The sequence below is a fragment of the Chamaea fasciata genome, unplaced genomic scaffold (genome assembly GCF_029207755.1).
Source record: "Chamaea fasciata isolate MVZ Bird 193981 ecotype frontalis unplaced genomic scaffold, bChaFas1.0.hap1 SCAF_31, whole genome shotgun sequence".
Taxonomy (NCBI): Eukaryota; Metazoa; Chordata; class Aves; order Passeriformes; family Sylviidae; genus Chamaea; species Chamaea fasciata.
The window spans coordinates 2503116-2525130 of record NW_027094116.1 but is presented as its reverse complement, the minus strand read 5'-3'; the positions used below and the strand labels follow the sequence as shown (position 1 = coordinate 2525130).

The window sequence follows — 22015 nt, the reverse complement described above, 5'->3', positions numbered from 1 at the left end:
CAGCCCGTCGATCCAATGGAAACGCGCCGGGCTTCCCCGCGGGGCGCCTTTAATGGGTCCCCGAGTCTGAACATCCGGGTACTGCGGGCGGCGCGCGGTGGCGGCGCGCGACTTCTCCCCCGGCCCGCGAGGGAGTTGTGGCCCCTCGCGGCCGCCGTAGCGGCCCGGGGCCCGGTACCGGCCCGGTTCCGCCGCACGTGGCGCCGGTGCGAGGCCGCGCGCGGCTCCGCGGGCGGCGCTGGCTCCGGGGGCACCGGGCAGAGCTCCCCCCGCGGCCCCGGGCCCGGGGGGGCGGCAGCGCGCGGGGCCTGGGCCCGGCGGGCCTCATGGGCCGTGCCAGGAGCCAAGATGGCGGCGTGAGGGCCGTGCCAGGGCCGAGGATGGCGGCGCCGGCCCCGCGCCCCCCCCATCGGCGCCCCCGGAGCCCTCCCCGCCGAACAAAACCCCCCTGGAGACGGCGGGGAAAATACCGCAGCAGCTTTTATTTACAGGCCCCTGGGGCGGGGGCTGCTATTGCACAGTGCGAGGGGAGGGGGCGGCCCCGAACCCCCCCCCCGATGGCCACCGAACCCCCCCGGGGCCGGGGGGACAAACCCGGAGCCCCCCCGGCTCCACCTGAGGGGGGAAAACAACAAACCCAACTCCCCCGGGGGGAGAACGGGGGCAGAAACCGGGAGGGGGAGACCCCCAGAGCCGCCCCTGCCCCGTCCCGCCCGCGCTCTCACTCGGGGGGGGGGGAGGGAATAAATAAATAAAAATATATTAACACTGACATATAAAACCCGTCGTGAGCCTGGGGGGTGACGGGGGTCCCTTCTCCCCACCCTGGAGCATCTGAGGGGGGTCCTGGGGGTCCCTTCTCCCTCCCCGCAGCACTCGGGGGGCTCCCGGTGCCCGGAGCACTCGGGGCTCCCGGGGTCCCGGTGCCCGGCCCGGGGGGCCCCGCTCAGCACTCGGGGGTCCCGGTGCCCGGCCCGGGGGGCCCCGCTCAGCACTCGGGGGTCCCGGTGCCCGGCCCGGGGGGCCCCGCTCAGCACTCGGGGGTCCCGGTGCCCGGCCCGGGGGGCCCCGCTCAGCACTCGGGGGTCCCGGCGCCCGGCCCGGGGGGCCCCGCTCAGCACTCCGGGGGCGCCCCGAAGGTGCGGCGGCAGTCGGAGGCTTTGGCGCTGGGGGGCTGCGCCCGCCGCCGCCGCAGCTCGTCCCGGGCCCCGCCGAGCTTCCCCAGCGCCGAGCGGTACCGGCGGTCAAAGGCGGCTGGGGGGGCGAGGGGGGGTCAGCCCGGGGCCCTGAGACCCCCCCAGTGCCCCCCACGAGTGACCCGGAGCCCCGCGTCCCCCCACGAACACACCCGGAGCTCCCCCCGAGCCCCCCGTGTCCCCCCCGAGCTCCCCCTGAACCCCCACGGTTCCCCCCAGACCCACCATGTCCCCTGAGCCCCCCATGGCCCCCTGAGCCCCCCCGTGCCCCCCAGCCCCTCACCGATGTCCGTGTGCTCCCGGCCCAGCGCCGCCAGCGTCAGGAACAGCAGCTCCCGGTAGATGCTCCTGCAGGAGGTGCCGTGAGGGGATTTGGGGGGATCTGGGGGGATCCGGGGGGGGTCTGCCCGTACCTGTGCAGGCTCCGGGGGGCTCCGGGCGCCCCGAGGGTCTCCAGGAAGAGCCCGATGGCTTTGTGGACCTCGTTGAGCCCCACGTGGCTCAGCAGGGCCTCGAGGAACGTCAGCGAGAACGGGGCGGGCACGGGGCCCCAGGGGTGCAGCCGCGGGGGGATGTTACCTGGGGGACCCCAAAATGTGACCCCACAGCCCCAGGGATGTCACCTGGGGGACCCCACAGTGTGACCCCACAGCCCCAGGGATGTCCCCAAGGTGTCCCCGCTCCCCCTTTGCTCTTGGCCATTCCCCCACTCCTTCCATCCCCCCGTGTCCTCCATTCCCACATCTCCCATTCCCACACCCGCATTCCCACATCCTATTCCCACACCCCCAATCCCATACCCCAATTCCCATATCCCCAATCCCATATCCCAATCCCCATTCCCCAATCCCACACCCCCATGCCCTTTCCCCACTCACTGTGCAGCCTCCAGAGCACGTACAGCGGGGGGCAGCTCTCGGGGTCGGGGCTCAGCACGTCCCACAGGAGCCGCACACGGACGCGGGAGGGCTCGGGGGGCTGCGGGACCCCCAGAGTCAGCGCCCCCGGGGCCCCTCAGAGCCCCCCAAAGCCCCCGGCAGCCCCCCAAAGCCCACCTGGGGGTCGCGGGGGGCGTGCTGGGAGCCCAGCAGCAGCAGGGGCAGGTTGCTGGGCAGGCCCAGGCGCTGGAAGTACCACACCAGGTTCCAGAAGATGATGGGGTGGCTGTCCACCAGCTCGGGCCGCGCCAGCAGCTCCCCGCCCTCGTTCTCCACCAGGCTCTCCAGCTCCTTGCGCAGCACCAGCGGGCTCAGGTAGGCAAAGGCCACGCGCTCCCAACGCCCCGGGGGCTGCGGGGGGGAACACACCTGGGACCCCCGAAACGGAGTGGGGGGACACCCCCTGCCCAGCCCTGCAATGCCCCGGGCCCTGGGAATGGGGGGACACACCTGGGACCCCCGAAACGAAGTGGGGGGACACCCCCTGCCCAGCCCTGTATGGCACAGGGCCCTGGGAATGGGGGGACACACCTGGGACCCCCAAAACAGAGTGGGGGGACACCCCCTGCCCAGCCCTGCAATGCCCCGGGCCCTGGGAATGGGGGGACACACCTGGGACCCCCGAAACGAAGTGGGGGGACACCCCCTGCCCAGCCCTGTATGGCACAGGGCCCTGGGAATGGGGGGACACACCTGGGACCCCCAAAACAGAGTGGGGGGACACCCCCTGCCCAGCCCTGCAATGCCCCGGGCCCTGGGAATGGGGGGACACACCTGGGACCCCCGAAACGAAGTGGGGGGACACCCCCTGCCCAGTCCAGGAACACCAAAGCACCGGCAGGGACCCCCAGGGACCCCAAATCCCAGGGGGGACTCTCCCGACCCCAAATTACAGGGATGAGGGACACCTCCCCATCCCCAGCCCCTGCAGGGACCACCCCCCAGCCTCAATCCTGGGTGGATCCCCAATTCCCCGCCCCAATCCCGGGTGGGTCCCCCAGCCCCAGCCCCAATCCCGGGTGGATCCCCAATTCCCCGCTCCAATCCCGGGTGGATCCCCAAATCCCAACCCCAGTCCCGGGTGGATCCCCAAATCCCAACCCCAGTCCCGGGTGTGTCCCCCCTCCCCACCCCGGGGTCCCCCGTACCGGGGTGTCGGCGCAGCCGTTGCAGAGCTCGGGGCTCTCGTCCAGCTCGAGGCAGCGCCGGCGGTCGCTGAGCACCGGGCCCTGCGGGGAGGGGGGCGCGGGGCCGGCCCCGGGGGGGCTGCGGGGCACACAGGGGGGTCACGGGAATGGGGGGCGCTGCGGGACGTTTGGGGCTCCCCACGGCATGGATGGTGGGGAGCAAAGAGGGACAGGGATGCCCTGGGGACATGGGGGTGTCCCCACAGGGGACGGGGTCCCCAGGGAGTCCCAGGGGTGTCCCAGGGGGTCCCCGGGGTGTCCCAGGGGTGTCCCCGGGGTGTCCCACCTGGGGGGCCGCCGGAAGTCGCGGATCTCGATGCTCAGGAAGGGCACGAAGGAGCGGGAGCAGAAGGGGCAGGAGGTGTTGAGGTTGGAGTCGTCCGAGGTCCAGCCGGCCATGAGCTCCTCGTCGAACACCAGCCCCGCACAGCCCGGGCAGCGCGAGCAGCTGGACAGCAGTACCTGGGGGCAGCGGTCACTCTGGCCTGGGCTCTGCCCCCAAACCACGGTGTGATCCCAAACCGGGCTCTGCCCCCAAACCACGGTGTGACCCCAAACCTGAGCTCTGCCCCCAAACCTGAGCTCTGACCCCAAACCGGGCTCTGCCCCCAAACCACGGTGTGACCCCAAACTCCTCTGCCCCCAAACCTGGGCTCTGACCCTCTAAACCTGAGCTCTGCCCCCAAACCTGAGCTCGGCCCCCAAACACCCCTGCCCCAGCCTTCCTCACCTCCAGGGCGGGGGGCTCCGTCCCCGCTGTCCCGTCCATGGAGGGCTCCGTGGATTTGGGGGCCCCGGAGCTGCCCCCCGAGGCGTCAGACAGGTCCAGTTCACTGCCCAGCGACACGGAGCTCTGGGGGGGGACACGGGGTCAGGGGGGTGGCTGGGGGGCAGAGGGACACCCGGTGACGCCCGGCGGCACAGCGACACGCGGGGCCCCGGTACCTCCGAGGCCGTGGACTCGGGGCGCTCGCGGGGTCTCAGCAGGCTCTCCGCGGGGCTGCGGCGCGACGAGGGGTCCCCGTCCCGCTGCTCCGACCCCCGGCGCGCCCCGGCCTCCCGGGGGGGCTCAGCGGGGCGCGGGGGGGGCCGCTTGCCGGGCGACAGCAGCTGCTGCAGCTTGGCCGCCAGCCCCCGGCGCGGGGTGAGCCCCCCGGGCCCCCCGCCCGGGCCCTCGTCCCCGCCGCTCTCGTCCGTGCCCACGTCCGAGAGGCTCCCGTCGGCCGAGCGGGGGGCGGCCCGCGGCGGCGGGGGGGTCACCGGGAGCGGCGGCGGCGCCCCCGGGCCCGCCCGCGGGCCGCCCTCGCTCCGGCCGCCGCCGGGGAAACTGAGGCTGCCGCTCTTGACCAGCCGCGGCGCCGGGTCCCGCAGGCTCCGGCCCGCCCAGGTGGTCTGGCGCTGCAGCGGGGGGCGCGGGGCGGGGGCGGCCGGGTCACCTGTGGGGGGACAGCGGTCAGCGGGGACAGCGGACAGTGCGGACAGCAGTCAGCGGGGACAGTGGCCAGTGGGAACAGTGGCCAGTGGGAACAGCGGTCAGTGGGGACAGCGGACAGCGGGGACAGTGGTCAGTGGGGACAGCGGCCCCCGACACCCCAAACGGGCAGGGACAACAGGGGTCAGTGAGAGTGGCCCAGGGACAACAGGGGTCAGTGAGAGTGGCCCAGGGACAACGGGGGTCAGTGACAGCGGCCCCCCCATCACTCCCATCCTGGGGGAATAAGGGGGTGTCAATAGGGGACAGGCCTCCCCTACGGACCCCCATAGCACACCCCCACCCCAGGGAGTCCAGACGGGGACAGGGGAGAGTCACTGGGGTCTCCCCCGGCCCCCCGAGACACTCGGAGGGGCTCCATCACCTGCGGGGGGACAGTGGGGAGCAAGTGGGGTGACAGGAGCCCCCCGCTCCCCCAGCCCCTCACCCGGGGGGTCTCCGGCGGCGCCGCGGCGTTCCCGCTGCCGCAGGGGCTGCCGGAACTGCGCCGCCCCCAGCACCACGTTCCGCAGCTTGGCCCAGCGCAGCCGCCCCCCCTGCGTCCCCGCCGGCCACTTGCTCTCCAGCACCGCCTGCCAGGGGGACGCCGAGGGGTCAGGGGCGGCCTGGGGGACCCCCAGGACCGCCCCCGGCGCACGCCCGCGGCGTCACCTTGTTGTAGTAGCCGTAGGTGACGGTGTTGGGGACGATGCCGGCGCGTTTCATCTCGAGCAGGACGCGCACGGACAGCACGGGCTCCCCGTACTGCCCGCAGAGCTGCATCAGGATGCGGTAACACACCTGGGGGGCACCTGCGCGTCAGGCCACGGCCCCACCCTCACAATCGCGCGGTCAGCCAGGTGGGGAAGAGCCCCGGGATCTCACAGTGCAACCTGCGCCCAATCCCACCTGGCCACCCGGAGCAAGGGCCAGGCCCTCCTGGGACACCTGGCCACTCCAAACCTCCCTGGGCGGCCCCTGCCGAGGCCGGGCCGCCCTTTCCAGGGGGAATTTTCCCGAGGATCCGGAGCAGGACCTGACCCACCTCGTCGGGCAGCACGACCTTGTGCTGCTCCATCTTGCGCAGGACGTCGTAGGCGAGCTGCAGCGCGCGGAGCTTGGCGGGGGCGGCGCGCACGTGCGTGGGCAGGTACAGGAACCAGAGCCCGTAGCAGTGCCCCAGCAGGCACCGTGCCCACAGCTCCGGCACCGCCGAGGACTTCTGGGCCACGCGCTGGGCCACCTTCATCTCCTGGGGACACCGGGGACACCGGGGAGTCAGGGAACGGGAGCTGAGCCCCTCCGCGCCGTGCCCAGGTGGGCGCCTGGGCAGGTGTCACGGCTCACGGGGACACCTATGCAGGGGTTGTGCCATCTGGGCACCCATCCAGGTGTCACGGCTCATGGGGACACCTGCGCAGGGGCTGTGCCATCTGGGCACCCATCCAGGTGTCGCAGCTCACGGGGACACCTGTGCAGGGGTTGTGCCATCTGGGCACCCGTCCAGGTGCCACTGCTCACGGGGACACCTGTGCAGGGGTTGTGCCATCTGGGCACCTGTCCGGGTGTCACGGCTCACGGGGACACCTGTGCAGGGGCTGTGCCATCTGGGCACCCGTCCAGGTGTCACGGCTCACGGGGACACTTAGCCACGTGCTGGCCCACCTGGGCACCTGTCCAGGTGTCACAGTCATGCGTGCCCAGGTGCTTCCCCTCACCTGCTTGGTGCGGCGCGGGGCGGGGCTGCTCGGGGCGCTGCTCCGGGCCTGGCACAGCTGGGCCACCAGCGGGTCCCGGGGGGGCTCCAGCAGCTCCGGGCGCAGCGTGGGGAACCCGTCGTACCTGGGGAGGGGCACAGGTGAGGGGGGTTTGGGGAGGGGGAGACCCAGGGAGGGCCCGGGGGGCTCACCTGTAGCGCGCGGGGGGCTCGGTCCCGTCCGGCCCCGCCGGCTGCTCCGGGGGGGTGATGAACACCGTGTGCTCCCCGCCCCGGGGGTCGTCCAGCTCCATCAGGGGCGCGTCCTCGGGCTTCTCCAGGTCCACCTGCACCTGGGGAGGGGCGGCGGGGTCACCTTGCGGACACAGGCGTGAGGAACCGGAGGCGGGGAGCGAGCGAGGGACGCACGGGGGACACGCGGAGGGGACGCACCTTGTCCACACAGGTGTCAAAGAACTCGAGGCAGGGCTCGCGGTCGCTGGCGAAGGAGCAGTCCTCGATGAACTGCGTGAAGAGCTGCGTGCGCAGCAGCTGCCCGTAGAAACGCTGGTACGCCCGCTCCCGGGAGCGCAGGAACCCTGCCGGGCACGGGGCGGGACGGGGACAGCGTCACTGGGGTGGGGTGGGAGCCACGGGATGGGATGGGATGGGATGGGATGGGATGGGATGGGATGGGATGGGGTCCACGGGATGGGATCCAGGGGATGGGATCCATGGGATGGGATGGGGTCCATGGGATGGGACAGGACAGGATGGGATGGAACAGGACGCACAGGATGGGATGGGATGGCATGGAATGGGACACACAGAATGGGATGGGATGCACAGGACGGGATGGGACGGGGTGGCACAGGATGGCACGGGACACATGAGATGGGATGGGACACACGAGATGGGATGGGGACAGGGACGAGCCGGCACCGACCAGCTGTGCCGTGCCAGGGACACGCCGCGCTCACCCTGCAGGGCGAAGAGGCTGCCGGCGTCGCGGCCGGCCGGGGCGGGCGCGGGCGCGATGGGGCGCAGGAAGGAGCGGTACCCGCGCAGGGCGCAGGCCATGAAGCGCAGGAAGGCCGCCCGCGCCTCCAGCTCCAGCTGCGCCCGCCGCGCGCCCGCCGCCTCCGCGTCGCTCAGCACCAGCTCCGGGGGCTCCTCCTCGCCCGGCGCGCTCAGCACTGCGGGGACACGGGCGGGACGGCGTCGGCCCCAGGGACGCCCGGCAGGACCGGCGCCCCCATGCCACAGCCAGGGAGCCCCGGGGAGGGCTGGCTGGCTGGGGAATGGCGGGGAACCGATGCCCAGGGAAGGAGGGGATGAAGCCACAGCTCTGACCCTGCTCGGGAAATGCTCCCAGGCACGGGGAGGGGGTCAGGGCGTCCTTTGACCCCAGCGGGTCCCCCCCAGTTTGAGCTGTTCCGCGTGACTGCAGAGGTGAGGGATGCGCGGACCCCCCGGGACAGCCTGGACCCCCCCAGCACAGCCCCAGGACCCCCCAACTCACGCTCATCCAGCTGCTGGGACAGGTTGTGCAGCGAGGCCAGCAGCACCTTGCAGGGCCGGCGGGGCAGCGCGCGCGGCGACAGCAGCTTCCGCTCCTCGCTCCTGGGGGCACAGGCGCGAGGGCAGGGCGGGACCCCCCGGGACCCCCCGGCACGGCCCACCCGCCCCCAGCCCCGGGGACACTCACTGGAAAATGGTGTTGGTGTCCAGGTCGACGAAGATGACGTCGCGGGGGGGCTCGTAGAGGTCGAAGTAGCTGGAGTGGATGCCTACAATGAAGGGCACGGGGGCGCACAGCACGTCAGCCAGCGCCAGCGGGCACAGCGGGATGTAGGGGCACTGCCAGCGCAGGGGGAAGATCATCTGGGGACAGGACGAGGGCGGTCAGCGCGGCGGGGCCCCCGCCAGGCACGACGGGGGGCCCAGCGCCGCGGGACGGGGTCTCCGGAGCCGTGGGGCCGGGATCACCGATGCCACGGTCCCGTGGGATCGGGGTCCTCAGCACAGCGGCCCCCAGCACCGCGCAGTGGAGATCTCCAAGGCGGGCGCCCAGCACGAGGGGATCGGCGTGCCCAGCACGGCAGGACCGGGATCCCCAGCGCCGCGGGGCCCCAGCACGGCGGGTCCCAGCCCCGCAGCGTCCCCCGCGGCCACTCACCGCCACCAGGGCTTCGCCCACGCTGGTCAAGACGTCGGGGCGCAGGGAGTGGATGAGCAGCTTCTGCTCGGTGAGCACGGCCACCAGCAGCGCCACCGCGTTGTCGGGGCCCAGGTTCTGCAGCAGCGTCAGGAAACTGGCCCCGCTGCGGGCGGGGACATCACCTGGTCACCCACGGCCTCGCCCCACCTGTGCCCTCCCACCACCAGCACCCACCTGAGCGGCAGCGGGGAGGACACGGGCCGGCACAGCAGCAGGCTGTCATACGGGGACATCTGCAGGGACAGGGACACGTGCTGGGGGGCGCGCCGGGCCGGGCCGGGGGGGGTCACGGCGAGCTGCCCCCAAGGTGACTCACCTGGACCAGGATCCGCGGGCGCTGCGGGGACGGGAAGGGCACGTTGTGCATGAAGTGGGAGATGTGCCTGCGGGCGGAGCGGCCCCGTCAGCGCGGGGCTGGCCGCGGGCCCCCGCCCCCCCCGGCGCCCCCCCTCGTCCGCGCTCACGTCTCCAGGGGCAGCACGTGGGGGCCCGAGATGGAGTAGCGATAGATGAACATGAGGAACTTGCGGAAGACGTCGAAGAAGGGCCAGTGGGACAGGACGCAGATGCTCTTGCGGGTGTGCAGGGAGCGCCCGGGCACCGGCCGCCGGTCCACCACGCTGAGCAGCCCCAGGCGCAGCGCCTGCGCCTCCGACAGCCGCTCCCGCGGGAACGCCTCATGGAACTGGATGGCGGCGCCGTACACCTGCGGGGCACGGCCGTCAGGGCACCCCGGGCACTGCAGTCCCGGTGCCGTGAGGGACGGGGAGCCCTGGCACCGGGATCTCAGTCCCACAGCACTGGGAAACCCTGGCACCAGGATCCTGGTCCCATAGCACTGGGAACTCCTGGCACCAGGATCTCAGTCCCATAGCACTGGGAACCGCTGGCACCAGGATCCTGGTCCCATAGCACTGGGAACTCCTGGCACCAGGATCTCAGTCCCATAGCACTGGGAACTCCTGGCACCAGGATCTCAGTCCCATAGCACTGGGAACCCCTGGCACCAGGATCCTGGTCCCATAGCACTGGGAACTCCTGGCACCACGATCTCAGTCCCATAGCACTGGGAACCCCTGGCACCGGGATCCCGGCCCCACAGCCTGGGAACCCCTGGCACTGTGACCCCGGCCCCACACTGCGGCTGTGGGTGCTGAGACCTCTGGACCCAACCCCTCCCACGGCACTGCGGACCCCCTCCCAGCCGCCCCGAGCCCCCTGGCCTGCCGTGCCTTGTCCCCCGAGGCGCCGGTGAGGACGAAGGTGGAGAAGACGGGCAGGGGGTACTTGGTGCCCAGGGGCCAGCTCTCGATGGTGGCCCCCATGGGCAGGCAGAACACGGGCACCGACTCGGGCAGCGGGAAGGACTCGCTGTCCTGCTCGGGGTAGCGGCTCAGCAGCCCTGCAAGGACACACGGACACCGGACACGTGGACAACGGACACCAGGATCAGCCCCCCGGGTCATCTCCCCCGCCCCAAAGAGGAGGGGGCAGCCAGGTGAGCGCCCACAGCCCCACAAAACCACCCCCCAAAACGTCCCCCCAAAGGAACCCCAATCGCCCCCCATTCCCAGCAAGGGACCCCACTGTCCCCCCTCCCCAGTGAGCGGCTCCAGCCCCAGAGGCCTGGCAGGGTCCCCCCAGGGGTGCTGGGGCAGCTGAAGGCCCCCACCCTGTGCTCCCCAAACCCCCCTGAGGAGACCCAGGGGCTCCTGCACCGCCCCCAAACCAGCCCCTCGCCGGCTGGGCGAGGTTAACGAACACAGAAGACATTTTTAAAAATGATAACGACAATAAACAACTCCGGCTTCCCCCGGGGGGACCCAGAACCCCCAGCCCGAGGTCCCCACCTGCCTCGTAGACCAGCGTGTTGTCCTTGGCCACGGCGATCTTGTAGCACAGGTACAGCGCGGGGCCCCACTGCAAGGAGGGATGGGGGTTTTGGGGGGGGTCAGCAGGGGCAGGGCACCCCCAGGGGGGGCGAGAGGGACCCCCCCCAAACCCACCATGCTGGTGTTGAGGTTCTTGTCCACGCGGCAGAAAGTGTGCGGGGTGCTCTCGCCCTTGCTGGGCATCACCAGGCAGATGTCGGTGACCCCCAGCGTGTGGTGGCCGGGGGGCTCGGCCGCCCTCCGGAAGGTCAGGAAGGTGCGCTGGTGGCCCGGGGAGCCCGAGGCCAGGTTGGCCGAGCGGCTGTAGGGCGTGGTGTCCAGGATCTGGAAGCCCGGCTTGGGGCGGTCCTTGCCCTCATAGTGCACCCTGAGCGGGGACAGCGGAACCCCCGGAGCTGTCACCGTCCCCTCCGGGCTCTTTCCCGGCTTCCCAAACTCTGCCCGCAGCCTGGAGCGCAGCCCACGGGGCAGGCGTGACCCAGAGCAGGGCTCGGGTGCCCGCACTCACCCCAGCTCGATCAGGGGGGGCTTGTCCCGGCCGCGTTTGTAGCACAGGAACATCTGCGGGTTGTTGAGCAGCCCCGCGTTGAGGTCCACGGGGTGGCCCGACGTGCTGGTCTCGATGCAGGTGAAGCCCTGCGGCACCTCCTCGCCCTGCGAGCGGATGATCACGGCCACGTCCGTGATGGGCTCCCCGGGCCGCGCCGGCCGCGGCTGCTGCTCCTCCTCCAGCGCCCGCGACGCCTCCGCCAGCCCGGCCACCACGAAGTAATCCACGAGCTGCGGCGGCTTCTCGTCCGACATGGCTGTCACAGCATCTGCGGGGACACGGGCGATGCCACCAGCCCCGGCCGCGCCGCCGCCGCCGCCGCCCCGGGGAACGGGAAGGGAGGAGGTTTCCGGTCACGCCGCGGGACACGGGGACCCCCCGGTGCTCCCTGCCGCCCCCCCAGCGCGGGCGGGACCCCCGGCAGCGCTCGGAGGAGGGACCCCCGGCCTCTGAGGCTGCCCCGGTTCGGGGGCTGCGCCCCGGCTTCGGGGCCCCGTTCCCTTCCTGCGCCCCCTCCTCGTCCCCAGCGCCGCCGGTCCCCGGCAGCACGCCCCGTGCCCAAATTCCCCGCGGTCCCCAGAGCCCCCCCAGTGTCCCCAGAGCCCCCCAGAGTCCCCAGAGCCCCCCCAGGGTCCCCGCAGCCCGGGTTGCCCACGGGGAGTCAGTCCCTGGAGCCGCCGGAGCCGGAGCACGGCGGGAGCACGAAAGGGGAAGGAAGCGGCGGCGGGCCCCGAGCGCCCACGTCAGCCCGGGCCCGCCGCACCGGGGGCGACGCGGCCGCGACCCCCACGCCGACACCCCGCAGGGCCGCGGGGGGGCACCGGGACGCCGGGAGGGCGCCCCCGGTACGGAGGTCACGGTCCCCGCGCCGAGGGGTCACAACGCCCCGGGAGCGGTGACAGCCCCTCAGACGGGGGGCTCGGACCCGCCGGGGACAGCGACAGCCCCTGGCGGGGAAGTCACCTCCCGCCGAGGGCCTGGGAGGGTCCCCCATGCCCGTGTCCCCCCCGGTGACCCCCCCCCCCCGGAGCGGCCTCTGTCCCCGTGCCCCTCCGAGTGACGCCTCCGGAGAGTTCCCGGTGCCCGTGCCCGCCCCGGTGCCCCGCCCCCGGTGGGGTCCGCATCCCCGTGTCCCCCCCGGTGACCCCACCCCCCACCGGCGCCACAGGCCCCGCAGGCGGCCCGGGCCCAGCCCCCGGCCTCGCGGGCCGCAGAGCCGGCCCCGCCGCCCCCGCCGCCCCGCGGGACTCCCGGGCCGACCCCCCCGGGCCGCCCCCCGGTACCTGCGGGCCGGGCCGGGCCGGGCCGGGCCGGGGCCGCGTCTCTGGGCTCCGCTGGGCCGCGAGCGCGCGCGCCCGGCCCCCGCCCGCGAGCGCGCCCCCTGCCGGCCCGGAGGACTCTCGGTGACCGCCGGGGGGACACGGCCCCCCCAGGACCCCCCAGGACCCGCAAGAGACCCCTCGGACCCTCAAGGAGCCCCCAAGGAACGGGGGGGATCTCATTTCCCCCCACACCCCATTTTCCCCCCCAAAACGAGACCCCTTTGCCCCCCTCCCCATGCAGGGACCCCCTTGTTCCCTCCCCGCTAAGTGACCCCAGCCCCAAGGGCCTGGCAGGGCTGGGGGGGGGGCCTGGAGCAGCTGAACCCCCCTCCTTGTACACCCCCGCAAAATCAACCACGCGCCGGCAGGGGAGGATTTAATTAACATAGAATATATTTTAAAAAATAATAATAATAATAAATCACTCTGGCTCCCTCCGGGGGGGGCCCAGGGCCCCCCACCCGCGGACGGGTCCCCCCCGTGCTCCCCCGGGGGGGCAATTTGAGGGGGGGGGCAAAGTTACAAGTGCTTTCTACACGTCCCCGGCAGCTGGGTAATTTGGGGGGGGGGGGCTGGGGGTACATATTGGGGGGGGGGAGCGGGATTTCTCCTTAAACATGATGATTAGCCGGAAAAATGATAAAGTAAAGGCAGAAGCGGCCCCCCCCGCCCCCCCGGGGGTCTCTACCTACGGGGTTATGTACAGCCACCCCGGGGGGGCCGGGACCCCTCCGCCGGGGTCGGGGGGCTGGGGGTGCCTGGATCGCGCCCCCTCCCCAATTTTCCCAGGGTTTTCCCAGGAGAACAGTGCCTGGTCGGGTCTGGGGGTGGGAATTCGGGGAGGGGGCGCCGGGCGGAACCCCCCAGGCTTGCTCGAGGGGGGTACGGGGCACCGGGATTGTCTCTCCCTGCCCGGTTCTCCCGGCCCCGAGGTGGCCCCGCGATTTTCCGGGGAGAACGGGGCCCGGTGGGGGCTGGGGGGGAACTGCGGGGGCTCGCGGTGCTGGGGACCCCCCCAGCCTCGGATGGAGCAGGAGGAGCCCTTGACAGCTGCGGCTGGAAGCCCACCCCACCCCTCCCAGGATTTTCCTGGGACAACAGCGACTGGCAGGGCAGTCCCGGGGTGGGATCTGGGGGGGGGTCGTGGCGGCGGGGCCCCCCCAGGCTGACTGGAGGCGGTCGGAGCCCTTGACGGCAACACTTTGGAGGGTTCCAGTGCCCAGCCGGAGCCCCCCGCCCACTTTTCCCAGGGTTTTCCCGGGAGAACAGCGACCCCGGGGGCTGGAGGTGAGAGCCGGGGGGTCGCGGCAGCGCTGGGCCCACCCGGGGCCCGCTGGGGACAGTCCCCTCCAGCCGGGTTTGGGGCCCGCGGCCCGTGCCCGCCTTTCCCGGGGGTCTCCCGGGGGTCTCCCGGGGGTCTCCCGGGGTTTCCCGGTCTCAGCGGGAGCACAGTGGGCGGCGGGGCCGGGGGGCGCGGGGCCCGGGCCCCCCCGGGCTCACTGCAGGCGGTCGGAGCGGAAGGAGTCCTCGACGGCGGGGTCGGTGAGCAGCGCGCAGGGGTCGCTCAGCATGCTCAGCCCGTCCAGCGTCAGCGGCTCGATGCGCAGCTCCTCCTCCAGCCCCCCCAGGGAGCCCCCCTCCACCTCGAAGCCCGGGACCCCCGCCAGCGCCGTCGCGATCTCCTTGGACAGCCCGGGGGGCGAGTCGCCTGCGGGGAAGGGCGGGGGTCACGCGGGGGTCAGCACCGAGACCCCGGGCCAAAGAGCCCCCGAGACACCCCGGGGACCCCCAGGACACCTGAGACACCGCACAGAGCCCCCAGCCCACCTGAGACATCCCAGAGACCCCCAGGACACCTGAGACACTCCACAGAGCCCCCAGCACACCTGTGAACCCCCACAGAGCCCCCCACCCACCTGTGCCACCCCAGAGACCCCCAGGACACCCCCGGAGCGCCCACCTGTGAAGATGATGTTGGGGATGGGGCCGTGGCGGCTGCAGTTGCTCAGGTTTGGGCGGTTCAGGCCGGGGGGGTCGTAGCCCCCCTCGCTCGGGGGGTAACTCAGGGCCCCCAACTCCTCGGGGAACCCTCCGCTGTTCCCGGGGGGGCTCTCCCCGATCCCAAACTGCTCCAGCTGCGGGGGGGAGGGGACACACATGAGGAGAGACCCCCCACGGAGACTGCCCTGTCCCCATCCCTCCCCTGGTGACCCACCCAGAGGGTCTCCATCCCCACGTCCCCCATGCAGGGTCCCTGACCCCATGTCCCCCCCCCAAAGGACCCTGCTGAAGGGTCCCCATCCCCATGTCCCCCCAGAGGGGTCCCCATGTCCCCAGAGGGGTCCCTGTGTCCCCATCCCCATGTCCCCAGAGGGGTCCCCGTGTCCCCATCCCCATGTCGTCCCCAGAGGGGTCCCCATGTCCCCCCCAGAGGGGTCCCCGTGTCCCCAGAGGGGTCCCCGTGCCCCCAGAGAGGTCCCCATGTCCCCAAAGGGGTCCCCATGTCCCCCCCAGAGGGGTCCCCATGTCCCCAGGGGGGTCCCCGTGCCCCCAGAGAGGTCCCCATGTCCCCCAGAGGGGTCCCCGTGTCCCCAGGGGGGTCCCCGTGTCCCCAGAGAGGTCCCCATGTCCCCAGGGGGGTCCCCATGTCCCCAGGGGGGTCCCCGTGTCCCCAGGGGGGTCCCCATGTCCCCAGAGGGGTCCCCGTGTCCCCAGGGGGGTCCCCGCGCCCCCACTCACGCTGCCCAGGCCGAAGTCTCCGGGGGGCTGTGCCAGGGGCTGCCCCAGGGCGCCGCCGGGGCCGTAGGGGGGGTTGTAGGGGCGCGGGGGGGGGCGCAGGGGCCCGCGGGGGGGGCTGGGAGGCCAGCAGCACCCCCGGCTGCCCGTAGGGGTACGGCGGCAGCCGCTGCTCCGCTGGCAGCTTGCTGGTGTCCAGGGGGACGCCCTGCGGAGACAGCGGGGACGGGGGGCTCAGCGCCGGCCCCCCCAGCGTGGGGGGCTCCCCCAGCCCCCCCAGCGGGAGCCGTCCCTGAGAGCCCCGAACTCGGCCACGGCTGCGGCCGGACCCGGGGCGGGCCGGGGTCCCCTCGGAGGGGACGGGGGGGCCTGGGAGGGACACGGGGGTCCCCCCCACTGGCCCTGAGCACGGGAGGGGGGGCGAGGGGGGGCCCTGGGGCGTGGGTGAGATGAGGATGGAAACGAGACGAGAAGTGGAGGGGGAAGAAGAGGACAAGGACGAGGAGGTCGAGGACAAGCAGGACAAAGAGGAGGACGAGGAAGAGGAGGATGAAGACGAGGAAGACAACAAGGAGGAGGGGCGGGACAAGGACGAGAAGGACGAGGATAGGGAAGAGCAGAAAGAGAAGGAAGAGAAAGAAGACAACGAGTAGGAACACAAGAAGGACGAGGAGGATGGGGAAGGGGACGAGGAGGAGAAGGAAGGAAGGAGGAGAAGGACAAGGGAGAGGCCGAGGAAGAGGAGGCGGCGGCGCTGGAGCGTGGGGACGATGCGTACCTGGGTGATGGAGGACAATGTGGGTGACATTGTTGGTGAGAACTGTTTGGGGTGCTGCCGTCTGCAGTCGCCGGCCACGGGCAGGGACAGGGGGCTGAGCGGCACCCGCCGGCGCGGCGAGGTGGCCGCGAAGGAGCCCCCCAGCCCCGAGGGCAGGCTGGGGTTGCTGGGGGAGGACTGGAGGGGCTGGCTCCGGGGGGACGTGGGCAGCGAGGGGTTGGAGAGCGAGGAGGACAGGGAGGAAGGCAGGGACTGGTTGGAGAGAGAGGAGGGGATGGAGGAGCTGCTGTGGGAGGACTGGAGCGAGGGGTTGCTGAGGGAGGCCTGGAGCGAGGGGCCGCGCAGGGAGGCCTGCAGGTTGGGGTTGCTCAGGGAGGACTGCAGGGACGGGTTACTCAGGGAGCTCTGCAGAGGTGAGGGGAGTCCTGTGGGGACAAAAACAGAGAGCACCGTTACCCCGGCACAGCCCCAAGCCCCGGGCGGGGCTCCCGGGGGATGGAGGGGGACGGAGCGACCAGAACGATGGAGACGGACACGGCGACGGACACACACCCCGGGCAGGGGGGCGGCGGCGTCAGGGGGCACCGGGGCGGGAGACGGGCCCCTCCCGGACCCCTGGCACCGTCAGAGCCCAGGGAACGAGGGCCAGGCTCCCCTCAGGCCCCCAGGGGACCCGCAACGCCCCTGGACCCCCCAGAGCAGGAGGGCGACAGGGCGGGAGCGGGGCTCCCCCCACACACCCGCAGGACCCCCAGATCCACCGGAGCCCATCCCCACCCCACTCCCGGAGTGCCAGGCCCCATCCCAGGCTGGGACTCCTGGAGCTGCTGCCTGCTGCCGCTGCCACCCCAGGACTCCACCTGGCCGGGGTCTCCGTGTCCCCCCAACACCGGCCAGGGGTCCCCATCCTTGCTGGACGCTGGCCAGAGGCTCCCTGTGTCCCCCCGTGAGCCCCCTGGGGTGGGGAGGGGTCCCGGCTCACCTGGGGGGTCGTAGCCCAGCCCCACGCCGCCGCCGCCGCTGATGCCCAGGTGGGTCATGGTGGTGGCCAGGTTGGAGGTGCTGCTGCCCCCGCTCAGGGGCGGGTACGGGGCCTCCTCGGGGTCCAGGGGGGTGGGCAGGGGGGACGGGAAGTGCAGCGTGGTCAGGTCGGGCAGGGACCCCCCCGTGTTGAGGGCCGAGGGCATGAGGGGCACGTTGGCAGGTTGATCCGGGGATGGGAATACGCTGCGGGAAGGGGGAGAGGGACAGGATGAGGGCGGGAGCGGGGCTGCCTCCCCCAGCAGCCCTCGCCCGGTGTCCCCTGCCCAGCTCCGGCCCCTCCCCAGCTACCCCCTCCCTACCCGCAGCCCCTCCCCGGAGCCCCCTCCCCACGCCAGCACTCACTGGATCCCCGGGACCTCGCAGGAGCGCGGCCGGGCCGAGGAGGACGAGAGCTGCGGGACCAAAGCGCAGGAATGAGGCCGGGCCAGGCCACGGGGCTGGGGGACAGCAAGCGGGGGACACAGGGGGACGTCCCCGCCCACCTTCTTGGTGTCCCAGGGCTTCAGCGAGTGCTTGTTGTCATCGAAGTTCTCTTCGATGGGAGGCACTTGGAAAAGAAACACTGCCGGGGGGACGGGGGGGGTCAGCGGGAGGAGGGGGCACACAGGGGGGACCCCAGAGCCCCCGGCACAGAGCTCCGGGTGCCCAGGGACACAGCTGGCTGCCAGGCTCACCTTTGCTGTCCGAGTCCCCGTCCAGGAAACCTGCGGGGGAGCAGGGGGGCGTCAGGGGAGCGCAAAGGGGAGGGGGCTGCCCTGGGAGCCCCCCGGGGGTGTGGGTTCTGGGGGGAGCTCACCGGCACGGCGGCCGGGGGGCGGCCCGGCCTGCGAGGGGCCCAGGTAGGCGTCCTGGGGCGCGGGGTTCATCACGCTCGTGTGCAGCGCCGAGTCGGAATTCGTCCTGGGGACGGCGAGAGCGGCCTGGACCCCGGCTCAGCCCTGGCTCCCCGCCCCACTGAGAGCCCCGGGGCCCTCCTGCCGTCCCCGTGTCCCCTCCCCACGCGGGACCCTGCGTCCCCAGAGGGGCTCCGCTCCCGTCTCCCCCACCACCACCCCCCGGCGTGGGGGGACAATGGGACCCCGCAGGGGCTGGGGGCACCCGGCTGCTCCCAAGGAGCTGTTCCGAGGTGGAGGAGGGCACGCACGGGCTGGGAAAGGGCCGCCGGGGCGGGTGACAAAGAGGGACATTGTTCAGCTGGCACGAGGGAGGACAGGGACCCCTCCAGCGGGGGGCCCCGGGCGGGAGTCGGGGGCCACGTCCTCCCCAGGGGTCCCAGGGAAAGGCTGGAGCCTGGCTTGGGGACACGGAGAAAACGGAATCAAACAATCCAGCACCTGTTGAGAGCTGAGGGCAGCCGGAATAAATGTCCTTTTTCCATGGGGAAGTTGCTCCAGGGCATGGTCCTGCACAGGGAGAAACCGGGATCAGGGTGGGGGAAGAGGAGCCATGGGAGAGGCAGGACAGCTCCTCAGGGATCCGTGACCCCGTTCCCTGCCATGGGAGGGCTGGGAACGCCAGGGAGGTGGGGTGGGGACAGGGACGTGGCTGGGACAGAGACATTCCAGGGACGGAGCTGGAGCTTGGATTTGACACCTGTCCCTGGGGACTCCCCTCAGCCAGATCCCTCCTCCTGGACGGAATTCCTCCTCGAGCCCCCACGCTGCGGGGCAATCCCGGAACGTGAGAGGCAGGAGCGTCCCCCCAGCCCCTCCCAGTGCTCCCCTCTGCCCCCACCCCAGCTCCCAGGGAAGGCAGGGAATCACCTCCTCCAGCTGGGCTCCGGCGGAGGCGACAGGTACGTGGGTCCGTAGGGAGAGCTGTCGATGTGGGGCCACGTTAAGGGTCACACGGAGGAGAGCCGGGGATCCCAGGGCCAGGGCGGGGGCGCCAGGACGGCGCTGGGGACGCGGGATAAAAAGGATATCTGCCGGACGTAGCGGCGCAGGGGGGACATCATCCGGCGTGGGTCCCGCTGGACGCGCTCCACCAGCCCGTGGTGCCGCGTGCTCCGCGTGGAATCCAGCGGCGACGGGCCCTGCGGGCACGGGGGGACGGTGAGACCCCCGGGAGAGGGGCTGGGGACAGCAGGGGGTTGCAGAGAGGGCCTGGGGACAGGGAAGGGATTCCCCCCAGGAAAGGAGATTCCCCCCGGGAAGGGGGGCTCCCACAGCTCCCCCTCTCGAGCCCCAGAAGCGAGAGCAGGCAAAGGGACGCGGGGCCATGCCCTTGTCCCCAGGCCAGGCGCGGCCAGGCCCCCGGGAGTCACCTGGAACTCGGGCACGCCGGTGCCGATCTGGTTGACGTTGGGCAGGGAGCCGCTGTAGAAGGGCCCCCGGCTGTGGGCCAGCCGCAGCTTCTGCGCCTGCAGCTGGGGGGACACGGGGGGGACACGTCACGGGGGCCTTGGGGTGCCCAGGCCCTTCAAAGTGCCCCTCACAGCCCCTTCGTGGGACACACAGGCTCCCCTTCCCGCGCAGCGTCATTCCGGGGGGACACACCGGTTCCGGCCCCTTCCCGCATCCAGAGCGGGATGGATGAGGGTCGGGATCCCCGAGGGGGGATCCCTGTCCCACATTCCGGGGGCAGGGGCTGAGCCCGGCAGCCCCCGTGTTCCCCCTGTCCCGGCCAGGCTCCGGGGCCAGCCCATCCCCACGGATCCGCAGGGATTTTCCAGCAGGGATTTCATCCACGCCAAGGCCGGCCCGGAGATTCCAGCGCGGAGCGGGACTCAAGGCCGGGGGAAGGAGGCACAGCAAAGCCCAGCGGGAGATAACGGGATCCCAGGAAAACACCGGGATCCCGGGAAAACATCGGGATCCTGGGGAAACACCGGGATTCCGGGAAAACACTGGGATCCCAGGAGAACACCGGGATCCCAGGGAAACACCAGGAGAAACTGAGAAACGGGAAACACCAAATTCCTGAGCGTAAAAGTGTAGAAATCCAGATCCAGAGGGAAAAAGAAGAAAAACAACCCAAAAAACCAGGAGATTTAGGCAGCAGCTGGCGGGATTAGCGCCCAGAGCCGCGCTGGGGCTTAAGGTCTTGGGATGGAGCCCCAAGCCAGGATCCCTGCGGGAGCCCGGGACCAACTCAGAAACAGCCAGGAAAAACTCCAGGAGCCACGGAGCAAAGGCAGGGGGGCTGCAGACCCCAGCCACGGGGAACAGACCCCGCAGGAACCAGCCCAGGCGGGGATTAGGGCAGGAATTCCCAGAGGAACCATCCCGGAGAGGGACCAGGCAATGAATTCCCGGAGCAGTGATTCCAGGAGCGATCCCGCTGCCCCTGCTGCACATTAACCAGCTGTTTGCTCTGCAAACACTGCCCAGGCTCCGGCCCGTTCCCAAAATCCCCGGGGATGGAAGCCCGGCGGGGGATCCGGCCCATTCCCAAACTCCCCGAGGATGCTCCACCCCGCTCCTAAACCGCCCAGGAGCGGACAGAAAGCTCCAGCCCATCCGCAAACCCTCCAAGGATGTCCCTGCCACCGCGCCAGTGACACCCCAGACCCCGGGTCCCCGCAGGGCCAGCAGCCGCAGGGCTCTCCCACCCCAAAATTCCCGGTTTTTAAAGCTCGGCTGGGTCTCCCCGGATCCTCCCAGGGGCAGAGCTGCCCCCATCCCCTGGAAGAGCCTTTCCATGTCTCCCGGAATTCCACACTCCACACCCTCACTCCTCCATCCTGCGGTTTTGCCGGGCAGGGCCGAACTCCAGCAAACCCCGGGATCACGGACACGAAATTCCCACAGGAGGCGATTCCTGCCCGACGCTTTCCCTCGCCCTTCCCGAGACCCCGCGATGGCTCCGAGCGGCCCTCGGGGCCGGCGCTCGCCCTTCCCGGGGCTGCCGGGCGGGGATTATCCCAGATCCCACCCCAGGGGCAGCTCCGGGATCCTCCGAGCTCAGCCCGAGCATCCCCCAGGACGGAGCGCCCGCCGGCCGCCGCCGAGTCCGGGAAGGATCCCGGGGGACCCCGGGGCCGGGGACAGCGCCCGGAGCTCGGCGGAGGGGACAAGAAGTAGGATCCGAGGGGATCCGGGATCCTTTTCCCACCCCAACTGCGGGAGCTGCGCTTGGAAGCGGCGCCGGCAGGCGGGACACGCCGGGATCCACCGGGAGCCCCCCCGGACTCGGCGAACCCCCTCCCCAAAACCCTCACAGCCCCCTCCAGCACCCCCCCAAACCCTTCAGAAGCCCCCTGGACCCTTCCGCCCCCAACCCAAACTCTCCAGAGCGTCCCTGGACCCCTCAAACTCCCCCCCGACATCTTCGCAGCCCCCCCAGTCCCCTCTAACCCCCTCCCCAAATTCCTCACAGCCCCCCCCATGCCCTCACGGCCCCTCCAGCCGCCCCACGCCCTGGCCCCCCCGTCCCCTCAGGACCCCCAAACCGCGGCCCCCGGCAGCTCCTCCGGACCCCCGTGGGCCCATCACGGTTCCCCCGGCTCCCCCCGCGCCCAGCCCCGGGCCCCGCCAGCCGCTCACGGCTCCTCCGCCCCGGCCCCCCGCGCCCCGCGGCGCATCCGGCGCGGCGGCCCGTCCTCACCCGTGTGGAGCAGATCTCCATCATGACCTCCTCGAAGGCCGCGGTCTCCTCCGCCTGCCGCTGCTTCTGCAGCGCGATCTTCTCGCTGAACTTGCGCGGGTTGGACGCACCGGCGCCAGCCGAGGGTCCCGCGCCGGGCCCGGGCCCGGCCCCCGCGCCCGCCGCCGCCATCTTCCCCGCTCCGCCGCTCCGCCGCCGCCGCCGCGCGGGGCACGCCGGGATCTGTAGTTCAGCAGGCAGGGTCAACACCGGGGTGTGCGAGGCGCCGGGACTGCAACTCCCAGGGGTCTGAGCGGGCGCTGCGCAGGGAGGGCTGGGAAATGGAGGCGCCGGGCTCCGAGATATTATGCGATGAGGGAGGCGGGGACTACAAGTTCCGGAGAGCGCCGCGCGGCGGGAGAGCGCGGGGCGTGGCCCGCGGCCGTGAGGGGAACAG

The 22015-nt window shown here is 72.0% G+C and overlaps 2 protein-coding genes across 3 annotated transcripts; both read right to left on the bottom strand.

The window, feature by feature from the left end:
- Positions 1-462: 462 nt before the first annotated feature.
- On the bottom strand, positions 463-12117 carry DENND4B (DENN domain containing 4B). 2 transcript variants are annotated; one of them, XM_066206553.1, is made up of 26 exons: positions 11110-12112; positions 10716-10968; positions 10560-10629; positions 9942-10111; positions 9174-9415; positions 9026-9092; positions 8884-8942; positions 8668-8812; positions 8197-8372; positions 8011-8111; positions 7469-7684; positions 6942-7087; positions 6702-6841; positions 6511-6634; positions 5838-6044; positions 5465-5593; positions 5241-5385; positions 4267-4757; positions 4052-4174; positions 3608-3783; positions 3283-3400; positions 2252-2485; positions 2075-2174; positions 1610-1775; positions 1480-1544; positions 463-1254 (listed from the first exon to the last, which is right to left on the bottom strand). In XM_066206553.1, the coding sequence occupies exons 1-26, from the start codon at positions 11403-11405 to the stop codon at positions 1115-1117; spliced, it is 4299 nt and encodes a 1432-aa protein (XP_066062650.1). In that variant the 5' UTR covers positions 11406-12112; the 3' UTR covers positions 463-1114. The 2 variants fall into 2 exon arrangements, with proteins under 2 accessions (XP_066062650.1, XP_066062651.1); XM_066206554.1 differs by lacking the exons at positions 463-1254; positions 1480-1544; positions 1610-1775; positions 2075-2174 and having other exon boundaries at positions 2357-2485; positions 3283-3438; positions 11110-12117.
- Positions 12118-12848: 731 nt separating this feature from the next.
- Positions 12849-21754, bottom strand: CRTC2 (CREB regulated transcription coactivator 2). Its single transcript, XM_066206560.1, is given in 15 exon segments — positions 12849-14181; positions 14434-14608; positions 15213-15308; positions 15310-15417; positions 15988-16412; positions 16970-17214; positions 17374-17423; positions 17514-17593; positions 17706-17735; positions 17828-17931; positions 18366-18434; positions 18795-18856; positions 18956-19066; positions 19298-19399; positions 21580-21754. Coding segments are annotated over 15 exon segments (2040 nt in total). The 5' UTR covers positions 21751-21754; the 3' UTR covers positions 12849-13969.
- Between the last annotated feature and the right edge of the window lie 261 nt (positions 21755-22015).